The sequence below is a fragment of the Danio rerio genome, chromosome 18 (genome assembly GCF_052040795.2).
Source record: "Danio rerio strain M-AB ecotype USA chromosome 18, GRCz13ab, whole genome shotgun sequence".
In the NCBI taxonomy this organism is placed as follows: Eukaryota; Metazoa; Chordata; class Actinopteri; order Cypriniformes; family Danionidae; genus Danio; species Danio rerio.
Genome location: NC_141038.1, coordinates 2,465,261 through 2,485,190, shown reverse-complemented (window position 1 = coordinate 2,485,190; position 19,930 = coordinate 2,465,261). Strand labels below are relative to the sequence as shown.

The 19,930-nt window shown below is 38.3% G+C and overlaps 1 protein-coding gene across 4 annotated transcripts in view; it reads left to right on the top strand.

Annotated features, from left to right (window-relative positions):
• Positions 1-19,930, top strand: part of LOC101886077 (transcription initiation factor TFIID subunit 4) — a 185,938-nt gene that overhangs the window by 119,423 nt on the left and 46,585 nt on the right. For 2 of the 4 annotated variants that reach the window (XR_015514121.1, XR_015514120.1), the window contains exons 14-15: positions 2,055-3,596; positions 3,641-5,834. Coding sequence is in view for 2 of the 4 variants with exons in the window: in NM_001443392.1 (NP_001430321.1) it covers positions 2,055-2,177 (123 nt within the window). In the remaining 2 variants the exon portion in view is untranslated. Of the gene's footprint in view, positions 1-2,054; positions 3,597-3,640; positions 5,835-19,930 lie in introns of those variants that run through there. The other 2 variants (NM_001443392.1, NM_001443391.1) reach the window with 1 other exon arrangement.

The following is a 19,930-nucleotide window of genomic DNA, read 5'->3' as shown; positions in this document are numbered from 1 at the left end:
TGTGAGAGGCCATATGTGGCTGTGTATGTCTCTGTACGTTGTGTGTGTGTGTGTGCCTCAGGCTCTCACACGTCCTCAGAAAGGCTTCTGTGAGCGCGGCTGCCCCGCAGGAAACCGTGACATTACCTGAGGCGCCACTGGGCCCTCTTACACTTCACAAAGTGAAAAATCACATCAGAGCGTGTGAGCTGACACACACACACACACATGTACGCGCACACACACACACACGTACATTCATTTATATTCACACCTAAATGGCTCTAAACTATGGAAGCTTATATTTGCAGCAGAATAAAACATTCAAAAGAAATTGTAGTGTCTTATCACACAGTTTTCATAGCAAATCTGAGTCATAATGTGAGTTCATTTCATAATCCCCGCCCCGAATCATAATTTTAATTAAAGAAGGTCACTGGTTCGAGTCCTGGCAGAGTCAGTTGGCGTTTCTGTTTGGAGATTACCACAGTAATCTGCTAGTGTTTGCTTTGCTTTGGCTTTTTTGGGGTTAATTATTGTGATCTGATTGCAACAGAGAAATACTGTGAAATCTCTGTTGACTGATGGCATTTCATGTCGTTCAGCCTTATAATGTAAGCAAAATCAGCAGTTTTGTCATCACCAGACATTACGCTACAGAGAGTCATTCAGACACTAGCTCTAAAGTGACGTTGTATTTTATGCAATGTTTTCTGCTGTTCTGACGTCAGCTGCAGATGTGAATGAATGGCGGAAGAAAGTAGTTCCTCATACAAAAGGGTTTTTAGACTCTCCGTGTTTGAATTAAATTTTAATATACACCATTATGCTGTTGAACTGTTGTATAAACACAATATCTCATGAGTAGCAGTGCAATATGGCTGTATATCGTCACTAAGGTCCCCTTACCAACGCACTCCTCTCACCAGTGCTGATATACAGCCACATCACACATTCCACTTATCTGATATTGCTTATATATATATATATATATATATATATATATATATATATATATATATATATATATGTGTGTGTATATATATATATATATATATATATATATATATATATATATATATATATATATATATATATATATATATATATATATATATATATTAAGCAGTAAATATTAAGCAGTGTGCATACATACATACATACATACATATATATATATATATATATATATATATATATATATATATATATATATATGTATGTATGTATGTATGTATGTATGTATGCACACTGCTTAATATTTACTGCTTAATATATATATATATATATATATATATATATATATATATATATATATATATATATATATATATATATATATACACACACATATATATATATATATATATATATATATATATATATGTGTGTGTGTATATATATATATATATATATATATATATATATATATATATATATATATATATATGTATATATATATATGTATGTGTGTGTGTGTGTGTGTGTGTGTGTGTGTGTGTGATATATATATATATATGTATATATTAAGCAGTATATATTAAGCATTGTGCAAGCGAGGCGCATAACTAACGTGCTCTGCGCTCGACTTTAGACCGGCTTTGTTTTGGTCTATTGAAAAATCTCTTATAGTTTCTCAAAATAGCAACACGCCAGCAATGCGCCTCAGAACGGCTTCCTTTTTAGACCAGAATGCCTATAGGTTCACATGTGAGCGCAAATGCATTTGCTATTTAAACAGCGTAGCGCAAAACGTCAAAATGACTCTTGCGGCAAGCTAAATCTTGCAAACAACAATTGCGTCGCCCTTTGCGCCACATTGCGCCGGGTGTATGATAGGGCCCAATGTGTTCAATACTTTCTTTCAATCCAATTCATTTTTACTTCTATAGCACTTTTCCAGTGAATATTGTGTCTAAGCAGCAGTGAGTTGAAGTTCAGTTTAGTTCAGTGTGGTATAATTTTCACTGCTGAAAGTCCAAACACTGAAGAGGAAATCCATCGATGAGCAGCAACTTTTCCCCGCTGTGTTCTGTGCTGTGGTGTTTAATATGATGCTGTTTTTGTGTTTTCAGATGCAGCAACAGGAACTCGCTCAAATGAGACAACGAGACGCAAACTTGACGGCCCTCGCCGCCATCGGCCCTCGGAAGAAACGCAAAGTCGACTCTCCAGGAGCCACAACCACAAGCACTGAGGTACAAAACTATATATAAACTATCCCTATAAAATAGGATGAGCCGATTAACATTTAAAAAAAATCTCATAGCTATTAAATCTTTCATATTTAAACGAATGGATATATGGGAGGTCAATAGATACATGTATGCATTCAGGATTTGGCTTTCAGTATAAAATGAAAGCAAGATTGTGATTATTTCAATAATTAAAATGCATTTTAAGTGTTTTAAACAGTGTCATTTAAGTATTTTTGCACACTTGAATGTGATTTATGTGAGAATTAGTAACTTTATGATGGTTTTGTCAGCAAGCAGTTCATTTTCAATGTGAAAAACATACTTTGTTTTTGTATTTTTTGGCATTTGTACACTATTTTACTGCTTACATTAGCAAATTGTATGTACTTAGCCACCATAATGGCTTAATTGATTAAAGAGCAGTTTGAAAATGTATTTTGAAGCATCCTAATATTATGTTAAAGTCTTCTACAGTAGGTTTAAATCCATCTAAGTTCAGAACATATTGTCATTTTCTCAGAATATTCATTTAATATTAGTTTGAAGCAGTTTAAATCAATTCTTTGCTTGAGGTCTGTAAGCTCCTCCCTCTTTCATAAGCAGACCCTGCTCTTATTGGTCAGCTTGTCAAGTCTGATTTGATTGGCCTTTTTTTATACGTGTGAAACAAAAGCTCATTTGAGAGTGGTTGTAAGTTGTGGCGAGGCGGGATTATGCAGTTATAATTCTGGATTATGCACCGAAAAAGAAAGATTGTACGATTAAATTCCTCAAATGACAAAATACAACATTTTAATTCATTCATTCATTTTCTTGTCGGTTTACCCCCTTTATTAATCCGGGGTCGCCATAGCGGAATGACTTATCCAGCAAGTTTTTTACGCAGCGGATGCCCTTCCAGCCGCAACCCATCTCTGGGAATCACCCACATACAAATTCACATACACACTCATACACTACGGACAATTTAGCCTACCCAATTCACCTGTACCACATGTCTTTGTACTGTGGGGGAAACCGGAGCACCCGGAGGAAACCCACGTGAACACAGGGAGAACATGCAAACTCCACACAGAAACGCCAACTGAGCCAAGGCTCGAACCAGCGACCTTCTTGCTGCCTACTACTTACTGCGCCACTGCTTTGCCCCCAAAATTGTAACTATTTCATGCATTGTCTCTCTTGAATTTAGCTCTTTTTTAACTGTTATTTAATTTTTTACCTATTATAAATTTAGCTGTACTAGTTTTTGGAGCGTTGTTGTAAGTTATTTTGTTAGATTAGCTCCAGATTTGGCTTCAGGACTGACTAATTTAATGTATATGCACACATATAATATTGTAAAGCTTCCTAGAGAATATATTAACTAAAATGAGAGATTTGTAAGGGGTGTACTCATCAGAGATGGGAAGTAACGAAGTACAAATACGTTGGATTTCTTCGTTAGATTTTTCTGGTATCAGTACTTTACTCCACTCTTTATTTTTCTGACAACTTTTTTACTTTTACTCCTTACATTTTTACTCAAATATCTGTACTTTCTACTCCTTACATTTTAAAATCAGGCTTTTACTTTCGTTTTAATGGGTTTCTTGGCGCAATCTACACATTTTTTTGTCATTGCGCAATTTGAATGCCGTTTCAATCATTTTATTTTTGTCATTGTGCGCATGCGTGCCGCAGTGCGTGGCTTTTTCACCCTCTCATCACGCGCCGTAAGTAGGCTTGTTTATTAAGCTTACTTTGAGGAAGGCAAGATAGATGAACTTTGATGAGAGAGAAGGAAATAGTTGATGTCATGTTTATACCAGGTAATAAGATGCATTTTGGTTGGTCGGATCAAAGGTAAACGAGACGCACAAAATATTTAATATTGTCCAAAAGCCCATTATTAACACTGAAATGATGTCTCTCTTACATGTCATCTATTTACATCTTCGATGTCATATTCAACCCTAAATTTATATGTAATTTAATGATCAGATTTGTCTAAATGCTAAAAATTAAAGTATAACATTATAATTGTTTTATTAGATGCTACATTAAATTGAAACCAAAATGTCCAATGGGTGCTGCCAAATCTTTATCTTTCTCACTGAATTGTTTATTCAGATTCATTTAAAAAGGCTCATTTATAAATGAATTGACTCGTTAGGAATGACTCTCTCAAATATTTCTTGTTAACCTCATTTGTTAAGTGCTTCTTTAATGTTTATGCGTTTAAATCTTTGATTTAAATAGTAACAACGTAAGAGATGTAATAAAGTCTGTATTGTTGTCGATAATGTACAGGGAAGGTCACTTTAGTTTTACATTAGGTTATTTTAGGCTACTGTGTAAGTAGTATGACAGCTATTGTTCGTAACTGGTGTAAAGTTATGTTTTGTGTCTAGGTAATGATACATGGGGCAACTTTTTGAGCAGTGTTATTGGACAATATTGTACAGTGATGTTGGTTGACTAGTTTGCAGTTTAAAAAAAATAATAATAAATAAAAAATGTAAGTAAATTTGGACAGATGTATACATGATGTGCAGTGTGGTTACCACTGTGAAACTAAAACAGGTTTTGTAATGAATACTTTATACTTAAAGTTGAAAGCAGAAGTTTACATACACTGTATACAAAGGCACATAACCATTTCGTTAGGATTATCAAATGTGTTTCTGTTCTGCTTGATAGCAGAATAATGAGATATTTTTTGAGAAATTGTTATAAGTTTTCTTGGAAGTCAAGTTTACACACAAAACAATTATTCTGCCTCTGAAAAAGCTCAGATGATGGTGTCGAGGTTTTGGAAGTTTCTGATTGGCTAATTACAATTTGCTTAATTACACTGGGAACAATGTTTGGAGGCATGTCCTGTGCTCTGATGGAGATGAGATTGAACTGTTTGGCCATAATGAGCAGTGTAACATTTGGAGGACAGAGAAGAAAGCTTACAAGCCTAGATACACCATCCCAACTGTGAAGTTTGGGGGCGGCAGCATCATGTTGTGGGTCTGTTTTGCTGCAGGAGGGACTGGTCCACTTCACAGCATAGATGCATCATGAAGAAAGAACATTATGGAGAAATACTGAAGCAACATCTCAAGACATCAGCCAGGACATTACAACTTGGCCACAAATGGGTCTTCTAAACAGACTATGGGCTCTATTTTGACGGTCCATGCGCAAAACGCAGGGCGCAAATGCTTTCAGGGTGTGTCAGGACGCGTTTTTGCTAATTTAAGGACGGGAAATCTGCCTTGCGCTTCGGCGCATGTTCTAAAAGGGTTGAGTTTATTTTCTTAATGAGTTATAGGTGTGTTTTGAGAATAAACCAATCAGAGTCTCATCTCCCATTCCCTTTAAGAGCCAGCTGCGTTGCGCCAAGAGCGCATTCCCTATTTACAGGACGCAAAGTAAGTCTAAGTGGAAAAAAATGAGCATTTCACAAGCAAACAGTTAACAGTTGACAGTTTTATAACAGAAAACTGTTAAACAGAGCATCTACTGCGTGAGAATGAGAGATAATGGATCACTTTCACTTTCACTCTTGGATAGGGAAACCTTTACGCACAGACATCAATTAGTCTATAAATAAATACTTTCGTTTGTAAAGCGCAAATATTCGTTTCAAAACTATTTCTAAATTCAGTTCTAATTTCCAGCAAACGAATAAATGAACAATAATAACAAAATGTGCTCAAAAACCTGAGTTATATCCTAAAACACATGCTGTGCCCCATATGGTCTAAAACCTGACAGGTGGGCAAATCTAAGCTTGTTTTTAATAAAACAAATATAAATATGGAGATAATAAATAATACTGCTAATAATAATAACATTATACAAAAGCAGATTGTTATGAATGAACTGAAAAAGCCTCCCGAGATGAAGAAGACATAAAAGCAGTGATTTTTCATATTTATGTAGGCTAGAAAATAATAAGTTCTGTAATATTTTAATCCTTTATATTTATATCCTATATATATTCTTATTATATCCTATATATATCCTTAATATTTACATTTTTTTCATATGTAAAGATATTTGCCTGTTGCTCTCTTGTGTGTATTAAGCAGTGTGTAAGCGAGGCGCAACTCTGCGCCGGAGTTTAGACCGGGTTTGTTTTGGTCTAATGAAAAATCTATTACAGTTTCTCAAAATAGCAACGCGCCAGTGGTCCACCTCAGAACACCTTCCTTTTTAGACCAGAACGCCTATGGGTGCACAAATGAGCGCTAATGCATTTGCTATGTAAGCAGCTTAGCGCAACGCCTCAAAACGACTCTTGCACCAAGCTGAAACTACCAAAAGTCTATTGCGCCGCGTCTTGCGCCACACTGCGCCGGGTGTATGATAGGGCCCTATGACCCTAAAAATAAACATTTTAAATGTTAAAATGTGCTTCAAGGACAACAGAATGAATGTTTTGGAGTGGCCATCACAAAGCCCTGATCTCAATCCTATAGAAAATATGTGGGCAGAGTTGAAAAAGCTTGTGTGAGCAACAAATCTGACTCAGTTACACCAATTCTGTCAGGAGGAATGAGCCCAAATTCCTTCAAACTATTGTGAGAAGCTTGTGGAAGGAGACCCAAAACATTTGACCAAAGTTATACAGTTTAAAAGCAAAGCTAAAAAAATACCAAGGTAATTTGTGTAGACTTTTGACTGTCTAGAAATTACTAAAAAAAACTCATTCAACTCTCATTATTTTGGCATTTAGCAAATGTAAATCATTTAGGTAATCCTCACGGACCTAAAGTAGTAAACGTTTAGTATGATTTACCATCAGACATTTATTAAAAAATGTTCCTTTTTTCAGAGTGTATGTACACTTCTGGTTTCAACTGTAAGTACTGATTTCAGGCCGTACTTCTTTACTTATTTACTTGAGTACAAAAGTGTAGTCAGTACTTCAACTTTTACCAGAGTCGTTTTAAACATGAGTATCCGTACTACTACTTGCGTGAAGGATGTGTGTACTTCTGCCATCTCTGGTACTCTCATATGCTGAGCCCTGTAGCAGAACAGTATAAAATGTATATTGTCAATGTCACAGGTTCAATGCCATTTAAAAGCGCTCTCTATTTGTTGCATTGTGAGTGAGCTCGGGTCTGTTTCCCAAATCTAAAAAAAAAAAAAATCCGCCGAGGGTTTTTCCCCTGCAGTGTTTGTCCAGTTTTCCCTCAGCGGTGAACAGGACGCTCTGCACTTCTGTCCTCCGTGCTGCTCCACATATGGCCAGCAGCTCTGCTCTGCATTACGCAGGATTACGCATACACACTGGAGACATGCACAAGCGGCAGTATTATATTTCCTCGACATGCTGTTGTACATGAAGTCATTGGGTTTATCCGCATCTGGTGAATGTTTAGCTTTGCTCTCGCCGCCAGTTCGTTTTCCTTCACGCATTCTGAGTAATGTTTGCGTACGATAAACCGGAAAAAAACACTCAGTGCATGTCAGCTGGTCACTTTAAAAACCTGCCCGCTGATATGTGTATGTGTGTGTTCCCTCAGTAAACACATCCTCAGTGAAAGCAGGCCTAACTAAATAAATGCGTTACTTCTGCTCCGTGAACACCATCCTGACCTCTTTCACTTTAGAGTAATCGTTCTGACGTCAACAAGAAGCATGAAATGTGTCTGTACACACACAGAGGAACTGCGCTTACCAGCAGCGTTCACCCTCTTTCTGCAGGCTTATTTGGATCTTTTTCAGCATAATGATAAAATAAACTAAAGCACGGAATAAACTATATTAAAAATGCTCACCAATGCTGTTTTTATAAAAGACAATCTGTAAAATAGTGGACTATTATTAGAATTTAATATAGCTGTTTTTTCATGTAAATAAAATACGCCACAGCCATATCACCCTGCAGCCCAAGAGCGGTTACTCACTGTAAGTTAGGGTAATTAGGCAAGTCATTGTATAACAGTGGTTTGTTCTGTAGACCAGGGGTTCCCAAACTTTTCAGGCGACGACCCCCAATATAACAATGCCAACCACTCGCGACCCCCAATATCCTCTGAGGTGGTTATAAATACACACATACCAATAGACCCAAGTCTATTCTTCATTTAATTTTTTTTCATGTATGTGAGTGCTGTAAATGGGCCAGAAAGTTTAACCTGGTGTTATAAAATCAATCTGCTGCAGCTGACGCTATTGCTGTGTCTTTAATACAATGTAATAACCCCAGGGATCGCAATCCAATAGAACTAGTAACTATAAGCTACTATAGTAGCTATGCAGTATATATAACTATAAACGACTATTTTCCTCTTCTGTAGGTTATGGATAAAATATGATAATTCTTATGGTTTAATAAAAATCAATAGATTTTTTGGAAATCACCAGGTGACCCTCCTTCATTGTCCTGCGACCCCTCGGGGGGTCCCGACCCCCACTTTGAGAACCACTGCTGTAGACCAGGGGCCTCATGTATCAACGCTGCGTACGCACAAAAACTTTGCGTACGCCAGGTTTCACGCTCAGAATCGCTCACGTTTGGATTTACTAACAATGAACTGAACGTGGGAATGTGCGCAGCTTCACGCCAGCTTCATGACTGGCATACGCACATTTTTTGTGCGTATGTGTTTTATTTCCATTGGCGACTCCTAGAGGCAGTTGTGTTAAATTGCTCTCTACAAAGTGTCTGAGCCTTGCAATGGCAGCTGTATGAGACGGGTTCATCTAGCAGGTATATAAGGTTTCCATACCATACAGTTGACCAGCCAAACATTAAAGCACAATTTGCAGCAGTCGCCTGTTTTCCCAATGTAATCTGAGCGATCTACTGCACGCACATTGCTATAAAGACACTATCTGAAGATGAATTTGCATGCGAGAATCAGAAACATTTCCATTCAATAGATGTGCAAATAAAATTGATGCACAAACTTATTAATGGTTCCTACTTGTCTTTCTCGTGATAAATAGTAGGCAAAATCTGATATGTAGCAGGGGGAAAAAGAAGAAATAGTTCATCAGATGCTGGATTCGAACCGAGTTCATGCTCGAACGTGTCAAAACATGTTGACATGCGTTTTACTAGCTGCGCCACTGAGACTGTTAAGGGTACTACAACATTTTACACCTGTACATCACACTATTTCTCTTTTAACTCCACAGGGCGATGTTCAGACCCAACTGTGTTAACCGCATCAGCTAAACTCTCCCACTCTATTTTTTCTTTTGTTGTTAATTCCGGAGGACAAATTTGCAAATAACACCGCTTTTCTCCGGTCTACCTCCGAAAGCAGCACCTCCAATTCACATTCTGTTCAAAGTTTCTCTTCTTGCTTGCTTTTGCCGTTGCTTTTTCGTTGGGTTTTGCCATTAGCATAGTCATTAGCATATTCATACGGGGGAGGAGGCAGGGAGGGGTTTTGCGCTCGTGCATGTTGCGCTCAGTTTCACGTTCATTCGGATGTACAAAAGAATATGCGTGAGATTCGGCGTACGCAGTGTTTCATACATCTGAATTTTTTTCTGCGTACGCCCAAAGCTGTAAATGTGCGTACGCAGAAAAAAATTCAGATGTATGAAACACTGCGTACGCCGAATCTCACGCATATTCTTTTGTACATCCGAATGAACGTGAATGTTTTAGTTTGATTTCCACGCAAGTCTTAGTACATGAGGCCCCAGGGGTTTTCAAACTGTGGGTCAGTGAACAAAGGTGGGTCGTGCAACGTCACATAGCTGCAGCTATATTTACATTGCGATGAATCAAAACCAGTACGATTGACGGCAATAACTTAAAAACCTCTAACCCTAAAAATATCTAAAGTGTGTTTCCTACAAAAAGACAAAGCTGGTTGTGTCTCACAGCTGTCTTTTTCTTTTTTTCCCCTCGACATTACGACCACTGCTCCGTTTGAGCCCTCGCAATCTGCGTTTAGCCGAGAGAGCTCGCACTGAGCGGAGCTTTCAGTAAGGGACCGTCGGAAAAGTGCTGCTTTTTTTAGTTTTTTTTTTTTTTGTGGCTCCGTCCTGCGTGTTTTATTTTTTATTCACAACTAATTTTCTCTTAGATGAGCACAAACAGTTACTAAAGTAGGCAAATGCTTCAGTTTAGATCTGTGGATTCTTACATGAACACCTCTGTTATCAAACAAAACACAATGAGAGATTCATTTGCTGCTCTTCACTAAATAACTATAGTTACTTTAATCCATATGCAAATACTATCAAAAGTGAAATAGATTTTATAGCTTTCTGGATAGAACATTGATTATAATAGGCTAAACGTTTTATTTTATTGTCAATACTTTCTAATGTTTGCTTTGTATTCTATCATTTGAAGCTATTTGTTGTCCCAATATTTTTTACATCCCAATGTTGACAGATTGCTAATCAATAAATAGCTATAGTGCTATCTGTTGGTTTTAACGTCAGCTAATGTTATGGAAGGGCATAGATGATATGGAAAATAGTAATAGTAATGTAACTACCCGTAACAGTGTTTACGTGCTTTATGAAGACTGATAAACAGCATCGATATGTTTAGGACCGTGTCTGAGTCTGCATCCTTTCAGAGGTGCATCCAGCTCTGTGAGCTCATAAACTCCTCCAGAAACTGAACCTGGATGACGGAGATTATTAGCGGTGCTTCTAATTGAGCCAAGCCCAGTTTGATGACTTGTTGTCGTTGTCGCCTGGAGGATTTCCCCCGGGACACAATCAACAGGTTCTACGTCACAATCACGCCCCCACAAAAACAAGCTTCTGATTGGTTAACGCGGGGCAAAAGTTCGCTGAAGTTCAGATTTAGGAACTCGAGAGATTCGTGCGAAACGATCGTTAAGCGTGTCAAACACGTAAAACACTCAATTCGCCCTGCGCCATTTGCGCGTATCGCGCTTTTCGCACAAGCGCCATTCGCGCATTTCGCGTCCTTCGGTTCAAGGTTTGTTGGTAAGCTGTATTCTGATATCATTACTTTACTGTAAATTAAAGGGTCACAAAACACCTAAACACATGTTTTGAGCTGTTGACAGTCGTATATGTGTCCCACACTGCTAAAAACACTATTAGGACACATATATTTCACTAAAAAGTGTAAATTGGTTGTTTTTGCGTTATTTCGAGCAAATTCGTACTTCCGGTTTAAATAAAATTTATGAAGCTGCATCACAGCCATGAGATCTTAGTGTGTATTCCAACGTATAGACTGGACGTCTGTACCTGGGAGTAACTTATGGCGTCTCTGAGTGTGCTGCATTCATTCATCAGTAAGACTTGGCTCAAACCAATCAGCACGCTCTATTGTGCAACTTCGTTAATATGCATGCTAGCTTCCAAGACTGTGTTCAGACGGCAGAGAGACGCCACGTTGTGTTGCCAAAACAAGCGTGCAGTGTTGCTTTTATAATTTGCTGCAGTGAAGTTTTTGTTTTCATTTTCCGATGTCCCTGTCTAAGGAACATTGTTTAGCCAAGAGCTTTTCTCGGATCGGAGATCCGGATTTGCTGCTCGTCTCCTCTTAATAAAGACGCGGCTCTAGTTGCTGTCGCTTGTTCTGACTCTACAGATTTGGTAAGTGAGCGATCGGTGATCTTTGTTTATTCAAATGGCAAAGTTAGTTTGTATCAAACTAAATATTACACCGAGTGTAAACATGTTAGCACCACAACCAAACTATTACCATCGTGTAGGATTTTCACCACATTTTGTGACCGAGCCAAACTGCAGTTACAGTCCACCATTTAATAATTTGGCAAATTATTCGATTAATGATGTCCTAGTAAACACAGTCACATTTTTTCTTTCCATGGTGTGTGTGTTTGAGTGTGTGTTTGTTTTGCCTCTGAAAATCAGCGTGTGCCCAAACCAACACTCCCATTTTTATGCAAATTTTTTACAGACCATCCTTCTTTTGCTCATCCGACACTCCCCCCTAAACAGAGCTGGACACGCCCATTTTCCAAAGTAGAGGTGTGAAAAAACCCTAATAAAACACGGGGGTTTTATGGCCCTTTAAAGGACCATGAAACCCCCTCGTTTCAGCAGGGTGTTTTCACACCTCTACTTTGGAAAAAGGCAGAAAAGTGGGCGTGTCCAGCTCTGTTTAGGGGGGAGTGTCGGAGGAACTAAAGTGGGAGGGTGTGGGAGTGTCTATCTGGGCACGCGCGAGTTTCAGAGTCAAAACACACACACACATACACGGGAGAAAGTGATGGTGTTTACATGGACATCTGTAGTCGAATTATTTGTCAAATTATTAAATGGTGGACTTTACCTGCAGTTTGGCTCTTTCATTCAGGGTATTCATTCATGCCCCTCGCGACAAACGAGATATTTGATTCGAGGATCTGCTCTAAGCGTGTATTTTTCATGCAATGTTTGATACCGCACGGCGAATGAGAGAAAAAAAACCCTCAGCATTTCCCGGAAACTTAGATGCACACGGCAGGTAGTGTTATTCCGGTCACTAAATGCGGTGAAAATCCTACACGAGGTTAAAGTTTGGTTGTGGTGCTAACATGTTTACACTCGGTGCAATAGTTAACTTAGATCGATACGAACAAACTGAATAAACAAAGAGCACTGGACGCTCACTTACCAAATCTGTAAAGACAGGACAATCACCAGCAACTAGAGCCGCGTCTTTATTAAGAGAAGACTACAAGCGAATCCGGATCTCAGCGTTTGCAGATGAGAACAGCTCTCAGTTAAACAATGTTCCTCCTTAGACACGTAAGTTATTGTTGTCGAGCGTCGCGTACACTGTTAATCCACACGTGACTCCAGCTGAGCTCTCACAGAGAGAAAATGCAAACAAAACTTCACTGCAGCAAACTATAAAAGCAACACTTCACGCTTGTTTTGCCAACACAACGTGGCGTCTCTGTCGTCTAAACACTGTGACAGTAATGAATATTAATGAAGTTGCACAATAGAGCGCGCTGATTGGTTTGAACCAAGCCTTACTCATGCATTAATGCAGCACACTGTAAGACGTAATAAGACACTCTCTGGCACAGACGTCCAGTCTGCACGCTGGAATACACGCTATTATGTCATGACCGTGACGCAGCTTCAAAAATTCGTTTCAAACAGGAAGTACGAATTTGCTCGAAATATCGCAAAAACAACCAATTTACACTTTTTAGTGAAATATAGGTGTCCTAATAGTGTTTTTAGCAGTGTGGGACACATATACGACAGTCAACAGCTCAAACAAATGTGTTTTGGTGTTTCGTGACCAAACAGGACATATTTAAAGTCTATTCGAGTCCTCCATTCTAAGTCTATACAAAATGTAGTTTTTTAACCAAGAGGAGACCAACACATAGCCCTAATATAATTATTGATGTTTTACCATATGCTTGGAAATAAACAATAATAAAAGCCTACTCATTAACCTTTATTTTACATCTACAGAATCGTGAGAAAATCCTGATCTTGTTTTTAAGCAATAAATAAATAAATAAAAATCGTGATTCTCATTTTAGCTGGAATCGTGCAGCGCTAGACCTTATTTTTTTTTTACTTTTATTAAAAACTGCTTTTATTCTAGCTGAAATAAAACAAATAAGACTTTCTCCAGATGAAAAACTATTATAGGAAATACTGTGAAAAAATACTAAATCTGTAGAACATCATTTGGGAAATATTTTTTAAAATTTACAGGAGGGCGAATAATTGTGACTTCAACTGTACATCAGACCTGCGTTCACAATGAGTAAACCAGAGAAAAGCAGTCTAGACGGAGGGAGGGAGGAATGTGGACTTATTTTGACTTTATTTCCAGCTCTCCTCATTTCTTCATTTGGGCTGGGGCTGTGCGCTGGCCTGAGGCGTTTTCTCTCTTTCTCCAGAGCAAAGCAAAGTGAATGTGACTTTTGTAAGGGGGTCACGGTGTGGCTGCGGGCTGTGGCTCCTGCGCGTTTGACTCTGGGGCTGGGCTGAGATCTCATCTGTGTGTGTGAATGTGCCGTGGGCCGCTGGCTCAGAGTGAACTGCACCGCTTCACTCGCGTTCCTCTGATTGTCCGAGTGAGGATCCGGACTCTGTTCTGCTGCGTTAATCCCAAACAAAAGCCTCTCAGTGTCCGGAAACAGCCAACAAACCGAGAGGAGATAATGAGGGAGAAGCTGAAGGAGCGCTTTAAAGCTGGGATAACACTGTAAACAAAATCAGATATACAGGTGAAGTCAGAATTATTCGCCCCCCTGTTTATTTTTTGCCCCAATTTCTGTTTAACAGAGAGATTTTTTCAACACGTTTCTAATCATAATAGTTTTAATAACTCATCTCTAATAACTGATTTATTTTATCTTTGCCATGATGACAGTAAATAATATTAGACTAGATATTCTTCAAGACACTTCTATACAGCTTAAAGTGACATTTAAAGGCTTAAATAGGTTAATTAGGGTAACTAGGCAGGTTAGGGTAATTAGACAAGTTATTGTATAATGATGGTTTGTTCAGTAGACTATCGAAAATAATATATAGCTTAAAGGGGCTAATAATTTTGTCCTTAAAATGGCTTTTAAAAAATTAAAAACTGCTTTTATTCTAGCCGAAATAAAACAAATAAGACTTTCTCCAGAAGAAAAAATATTATCAGACATACTGGGAAAATTTCCTTACTCTGTTAAACATCATTAGGGAAATATATATAAAAATCAATAATAAATTCCAGAAGGGGGCTAATAATACTTCAACTGTTATAGGAACTATAGGAAATACTGTGAAAAAAATCCTGACTTTATTAAACAACATTTGGGAAATATTTGAAAAAGAAAAGGAGGGGTAAAATAGTATATATACACGGTGGCTCATTGGTTAGCACCGAGGCCTCACAGCAAGAAGGTCGCTGGTTCAAGCTTCGGCTGTGCCAGTTGGCATTTCTGTGTGGAGTTTGCATGTTCTCCCCGTGTTGGCGTTGGCTTCCCCCAAGTCCTCCAGTTTCCCCTACAGTCTAAACACATGCGCTATAGGGGAATGGAATAAGCTAAAATATTGGGCGAAGTGTATAATTGTGTATGAGAGTGTATGGGTGTTTCCCAGTTTTGGGTTGTGGCTGGAAGGGCATCCACTGTGTAAAACGTATGCTGGATAATTTGGCGGTTTATTCCTCTGTGGTGACTCCTGATTAATAAAGGGACTAACGGAAAAGAAAATGAATGAATGAATGAATGAATAAATTAAATTAAATAATAAAAGGCAAATAAAATTAAACTGAAATAAAATAATGTAAAAGAAAATTAAATTAGAATTAAACTAAATAAAATTAAATAAAAGTAAATAAAATTACAATAAATTTAAAATACAATAAAATTTAATTACATTAAAACTAAATTGAAGTAAATTAAATAAAAAATTTAATTAAAATACAAAATAAAATTCTTAGCAGAAACCTCTTATTGGTTACCTCTTAAAGTTTTATGGATTAAAAAATTATTATAACAATGTTAATAGTTGTAATATGGTTTGGAGACAATGTGCTGTACTGAAATAAAATAAAATAAAATACAGTAAAATAAATAGTTGTTAAAATAAAATAAAATAAAATTAAAATGCCCAATTAAATAAAATAATATAAAAGTTAAATTAAATTACAATAAAATAACATTTTATAAAATTACAATAAAATACATAGTTGTTAAAATCTAATAAAATGAAATAAAATTATAATGCCAAATGAAATAAAGAAAAATAAAATAAAATTGCAATAAAATTACATACAATAAAATGAAATTAAAAATTAAATTAAATCAAAATAAAAAAAAAATATAATTAAATTTAATTTAATTTCAATAAAAAATAAAACTAAACTAAACTAAATTAAAATAAATAAAATAAAATAAAATAAAATAATTAAAATAAAATAAAATACAATTCTTAGCAGAAACCTCTTGTTGGTTTTCTCTTTTTGGTTTTCAAAAGCTTTATGGATTAAAACAATATATTTTAGCAAGGGCTTCCGCTACGTAATACATATGTCAGAATAGCTGCCGATTTATTCCACTGTGGTGACGTCTCAAATAGAAAGGAAAAGGAATGAATGTTCTTCCCAAGACACTGCTATCACCGAATGCTTCAGATGATTTAATAGACATTTTTAATTACTTTTTGTTTGAGCTTGTCATTTTCAACTCATTTATAGTGGGTCCCACTTTATATTAAGTGTCCCTAACTACTATGTACTTACATCAAAAAATTAATACAATGTACTTACTGTGTTCATAATGTATTTGAGAACACTTGTGGTGCTTTTGAGTTGGGATAGAGGTTGGGTTATGGACAGGTCTGGTGGCATGGGTAGATTTAAGGGTAGGTTAAGGTGTAAGGGATGGTCAACAGTGTATTTACAAATGTAATTACAGAAGTTAATTACAGATGTAATTACATACATGTATTTAATCAAGCTTAAGTACACAGTAAATACATGTATTCACACAATAAGTACATTGTAACAAACTATTAACTACTGTGTAAGTACATATTAGTTAAGGCCACTTAATATAAAGTGGGACCTTATAGTGCATATGCAGGTTTATCCTGAGATGTGTTTTGACGTTTGATTGCATTCTTTGGTGTTTTGTCAACTCTGAGCACATTGTTAAGATAACTATAGTCTCACATGATAGTTTAAGGGTAATTTAATGGTCGCTTTTGAAGTTTTGACAGCCTCTCGTCGCTGTAAAATTCCTTTCATGTTTCACAGAAGAAAGAAAATGATACGGTTTCTGCATCGACATGCGGATTTCTGCATTTCTGGCCGAACTGCAGCTTTACACAGATCTCATTTGTGATGTTTCTGTCCTGTGGGCTGGCCGCGGGACCGTGTGTGTGTGTGTGACTGAAATCAGGTAGCGCTGGTGGCGGGTGTTTTTTTCTCCTCTTCACCCCTCCTCTGCTCTCGTCTGGCCAGGCTGTGGACTGCCGCAGGGCTGAACCTGATAGCCCGTGTTGAGCGTAAATTCTGTCTCCATCCTGAGCTGGAGAGAGCAAACAAAGAGGCCTTACAGCGCTCCGAGGGATAGATTAGAGACAGGGGCCCCTAACTGGCCCTCGCTCGGGGTCATTGCTCAGGCAGGAGCCACAGTAACAAACTCTTTCCTTTCCTTTCTCTCAGCACACACACACACACACCAGCTTTTGAAGTGCAGCACAAAGACGCTGTGTGTGTGGACATGAGAAAGAGAACGTGTAAATGAGTTACAGTGAGTGTGGTTTAATGCACAGGTGCAGGAAATGAGCCACCAAACGCTATGATGTCATTTCCTGGGCCACTCTTTACATGTGTTTCACTTTAACCTGCTTCGCAACGCCAGATTGAATATGTGTAATGCTTTTGTAGTTGACTGTGATGACATGCTTCATACTTACTTTAGGTCATTTACATGTAAGGCTACAGTGTTTCTAGAGTATTCTAGACAGTTTCTTGTGTGTTGCTCGATGTTTTATGGGTTTTCAATGGATTTCTAGGGTATTCTAGATTGCTACTAGGGCATTGCTAGGTGTTTGTGTGGTTGCCAGGGTGTTTCTAGGGTTTTTAGATAGTTGCTAGTGCATCTAGTGTTTTCAAGATAGTCACTAGGACGTTGCTAGGTGTTTGGGTGGTTGCCAGGGTGTTTCTAGTGTATTCTAGATTGCTACTAGGGCATTGCTAGGTGTTTGGGTGGTTGCCAGGGTGTTTCTGGGGTATTGTAGATTGCCACTAGGGCATTGCTAGGTGTTTGTGTGTTTGCCTGGGTGTTTCTAGGGTATTTTAGCTTATGACTTAGACGTTGTTAGGTGTTTGGATGGCGTCCAGGGTGTTTCTAAGGTTTTCTAGATAGCCGCTAGGTCATTATCTGTTAAAAAATCCAGCTTGAACCAGCCTAGGCTGGTTGGCTGGTTTTAGCTGGTCGACCAGGCTGGTTTTAGAGGGGTTTTGGCCACTTCCAGGCTGGTTTCCAGCCATTTTCAGCCTGGTCTTAGCTGGTCAGGCTGGAAAATGACCAGCTAAATCCAGCTAAAACCAGCTTGACCAGCCTGGTTTGAGCTGGACATAGCTGGTTTTGGCTGGGCTCCCAGCCTGCTATAGGCTGGTCAAGCTGGTTTTACCTGGTCATCTCCCAGCCTAACCAGCTAAGGCCAGGCTGGAAATGGCTGGAAACCCCCTAAAAAAACCCCTCTAAAACCAGCCTGGTTGACCAGCTAAAACCAGCCAACCAGCCTAGGCTGGTTTAAGCTGGATTTTTCAGCAGGGTTGCTAGGTGTTTGGGTGGTGTCAGAGTGTTACTAGGGCTTTCTACATAGTCACTAGGGCATTGCGTGTTTCTAGGATACTTTAGGTAGTGACTTAGACATTGTTAGGTGTTTGGATGTTTGCCAGGGTGTTTCTAGGGTTTTCTAGATAGTCAAGTGGGCATTGTATTGTGTTTGAGTGGTTGCCAGGGTGTTTCTAGGGTTTTCTAGATAGTCACTAGGGCATTGTATTGTGTTTGAGTGGTTGCCAGGGTGTTTCTAGGGTTTTCTAGATAGTCACTAGGGCATTGTATTGTGTTTGAGTGGTTGCCAGGGTGTTTCTAGGGTTTTCTAGATAGTCACTAGGGCATTGCTAGTTGTTTGGGTGGTTGCCAGGGTGTTTCTAGGGGTTTTCTAAATAGTTGGTAAGGCATTGCTAGGTTTTTTTCATGGTTGCCAGGGTGTTTCTAGGGTTTTCTAGATAGCCGCTAGGGCGTTACGTGTTTATTTTAGGTAGTGACTTAGACATTGTTAGGTGTTTGGATGTTTGCCAGGGTGTTTTTGGGGTTTTCTAGAATAGTCACTAGGGCATTACTAGGTGGTTAGGTATTTGTCAGAGTATTTCTAGGGTTTTCTAGATAGTCACTAGGGCATTGTATTGTGTTTGAGTGGTTGCCAGGGTGTTTCTAGCGTATTCTAGATAGTCATTAGGGAATTGCTAGTTGTTTGAGTGGTTGCTAGGGTGTTTCTATGGTTTTCTAGATAGTCACTAGGGCATTGCTAGATGTTTGTGTGGTTGCCAGGGTGTTTCTAAGGTTTTCTAGATCGCCTCTAGGACATTGCTAGGTGTTTAGGTGGTGCTAGGATGTTTCTAGGGTTTTCTAGATAGTCATTAGAGCATTGCTAGTTGTTTATTTGGTTTTTAGGGTTTTCTAGGTAGTCAAGTGGGCATTGCTAGGTGTTTGGGTGGTTGCCAGGGTGTTTGTTAGTGTATTCTAGATAGTCACTAGAAAATTGGTAGTTGTTTGGGTGGTTGCTAGGGTGTTTCTAGGGTTTTCTAGATAGTCACTAGGACATTGCTAGATGTTTGTGTGGTTGCAAGGGTGTTTCTAAGGTTTTCTAGATCGCCTCTAGGACATTGCTAGGTGTTTAGGTGGTGCCAGGATGTTTCTAGGGCTTTCTAGATAGTCACTAGGGCAATGCTAGGTGTTTGGGTGGTTGCCAGGATGTTTCTATGGTTTTCTAGATAGTTGCTAGATCATTGCTATGTGTTTAGGTGGTTGACATGGTATTTATGTGGTATTTTAGGTAGTGACTTAGACATGGCTAGGTGTTTGGATTGTTTCTAGGGTGCATCTAGGTTTTCTAGACAGTCACTAGGGCATTGGTAGTTGTTTGGATGGTGCCAGTGTGTGTCTATGGTATTCCAAATAGTCACTAGGGCATTGCTAGTTGTTTGGGTGGTTGCCAGGTTGTTTCTAGGGTATTTTAAGTAGTGACTTAGACATTGCTTGGTGTTTGGGTGTCTGCCATGATGTTTCAATTGTATTTTAGGTAGTCTC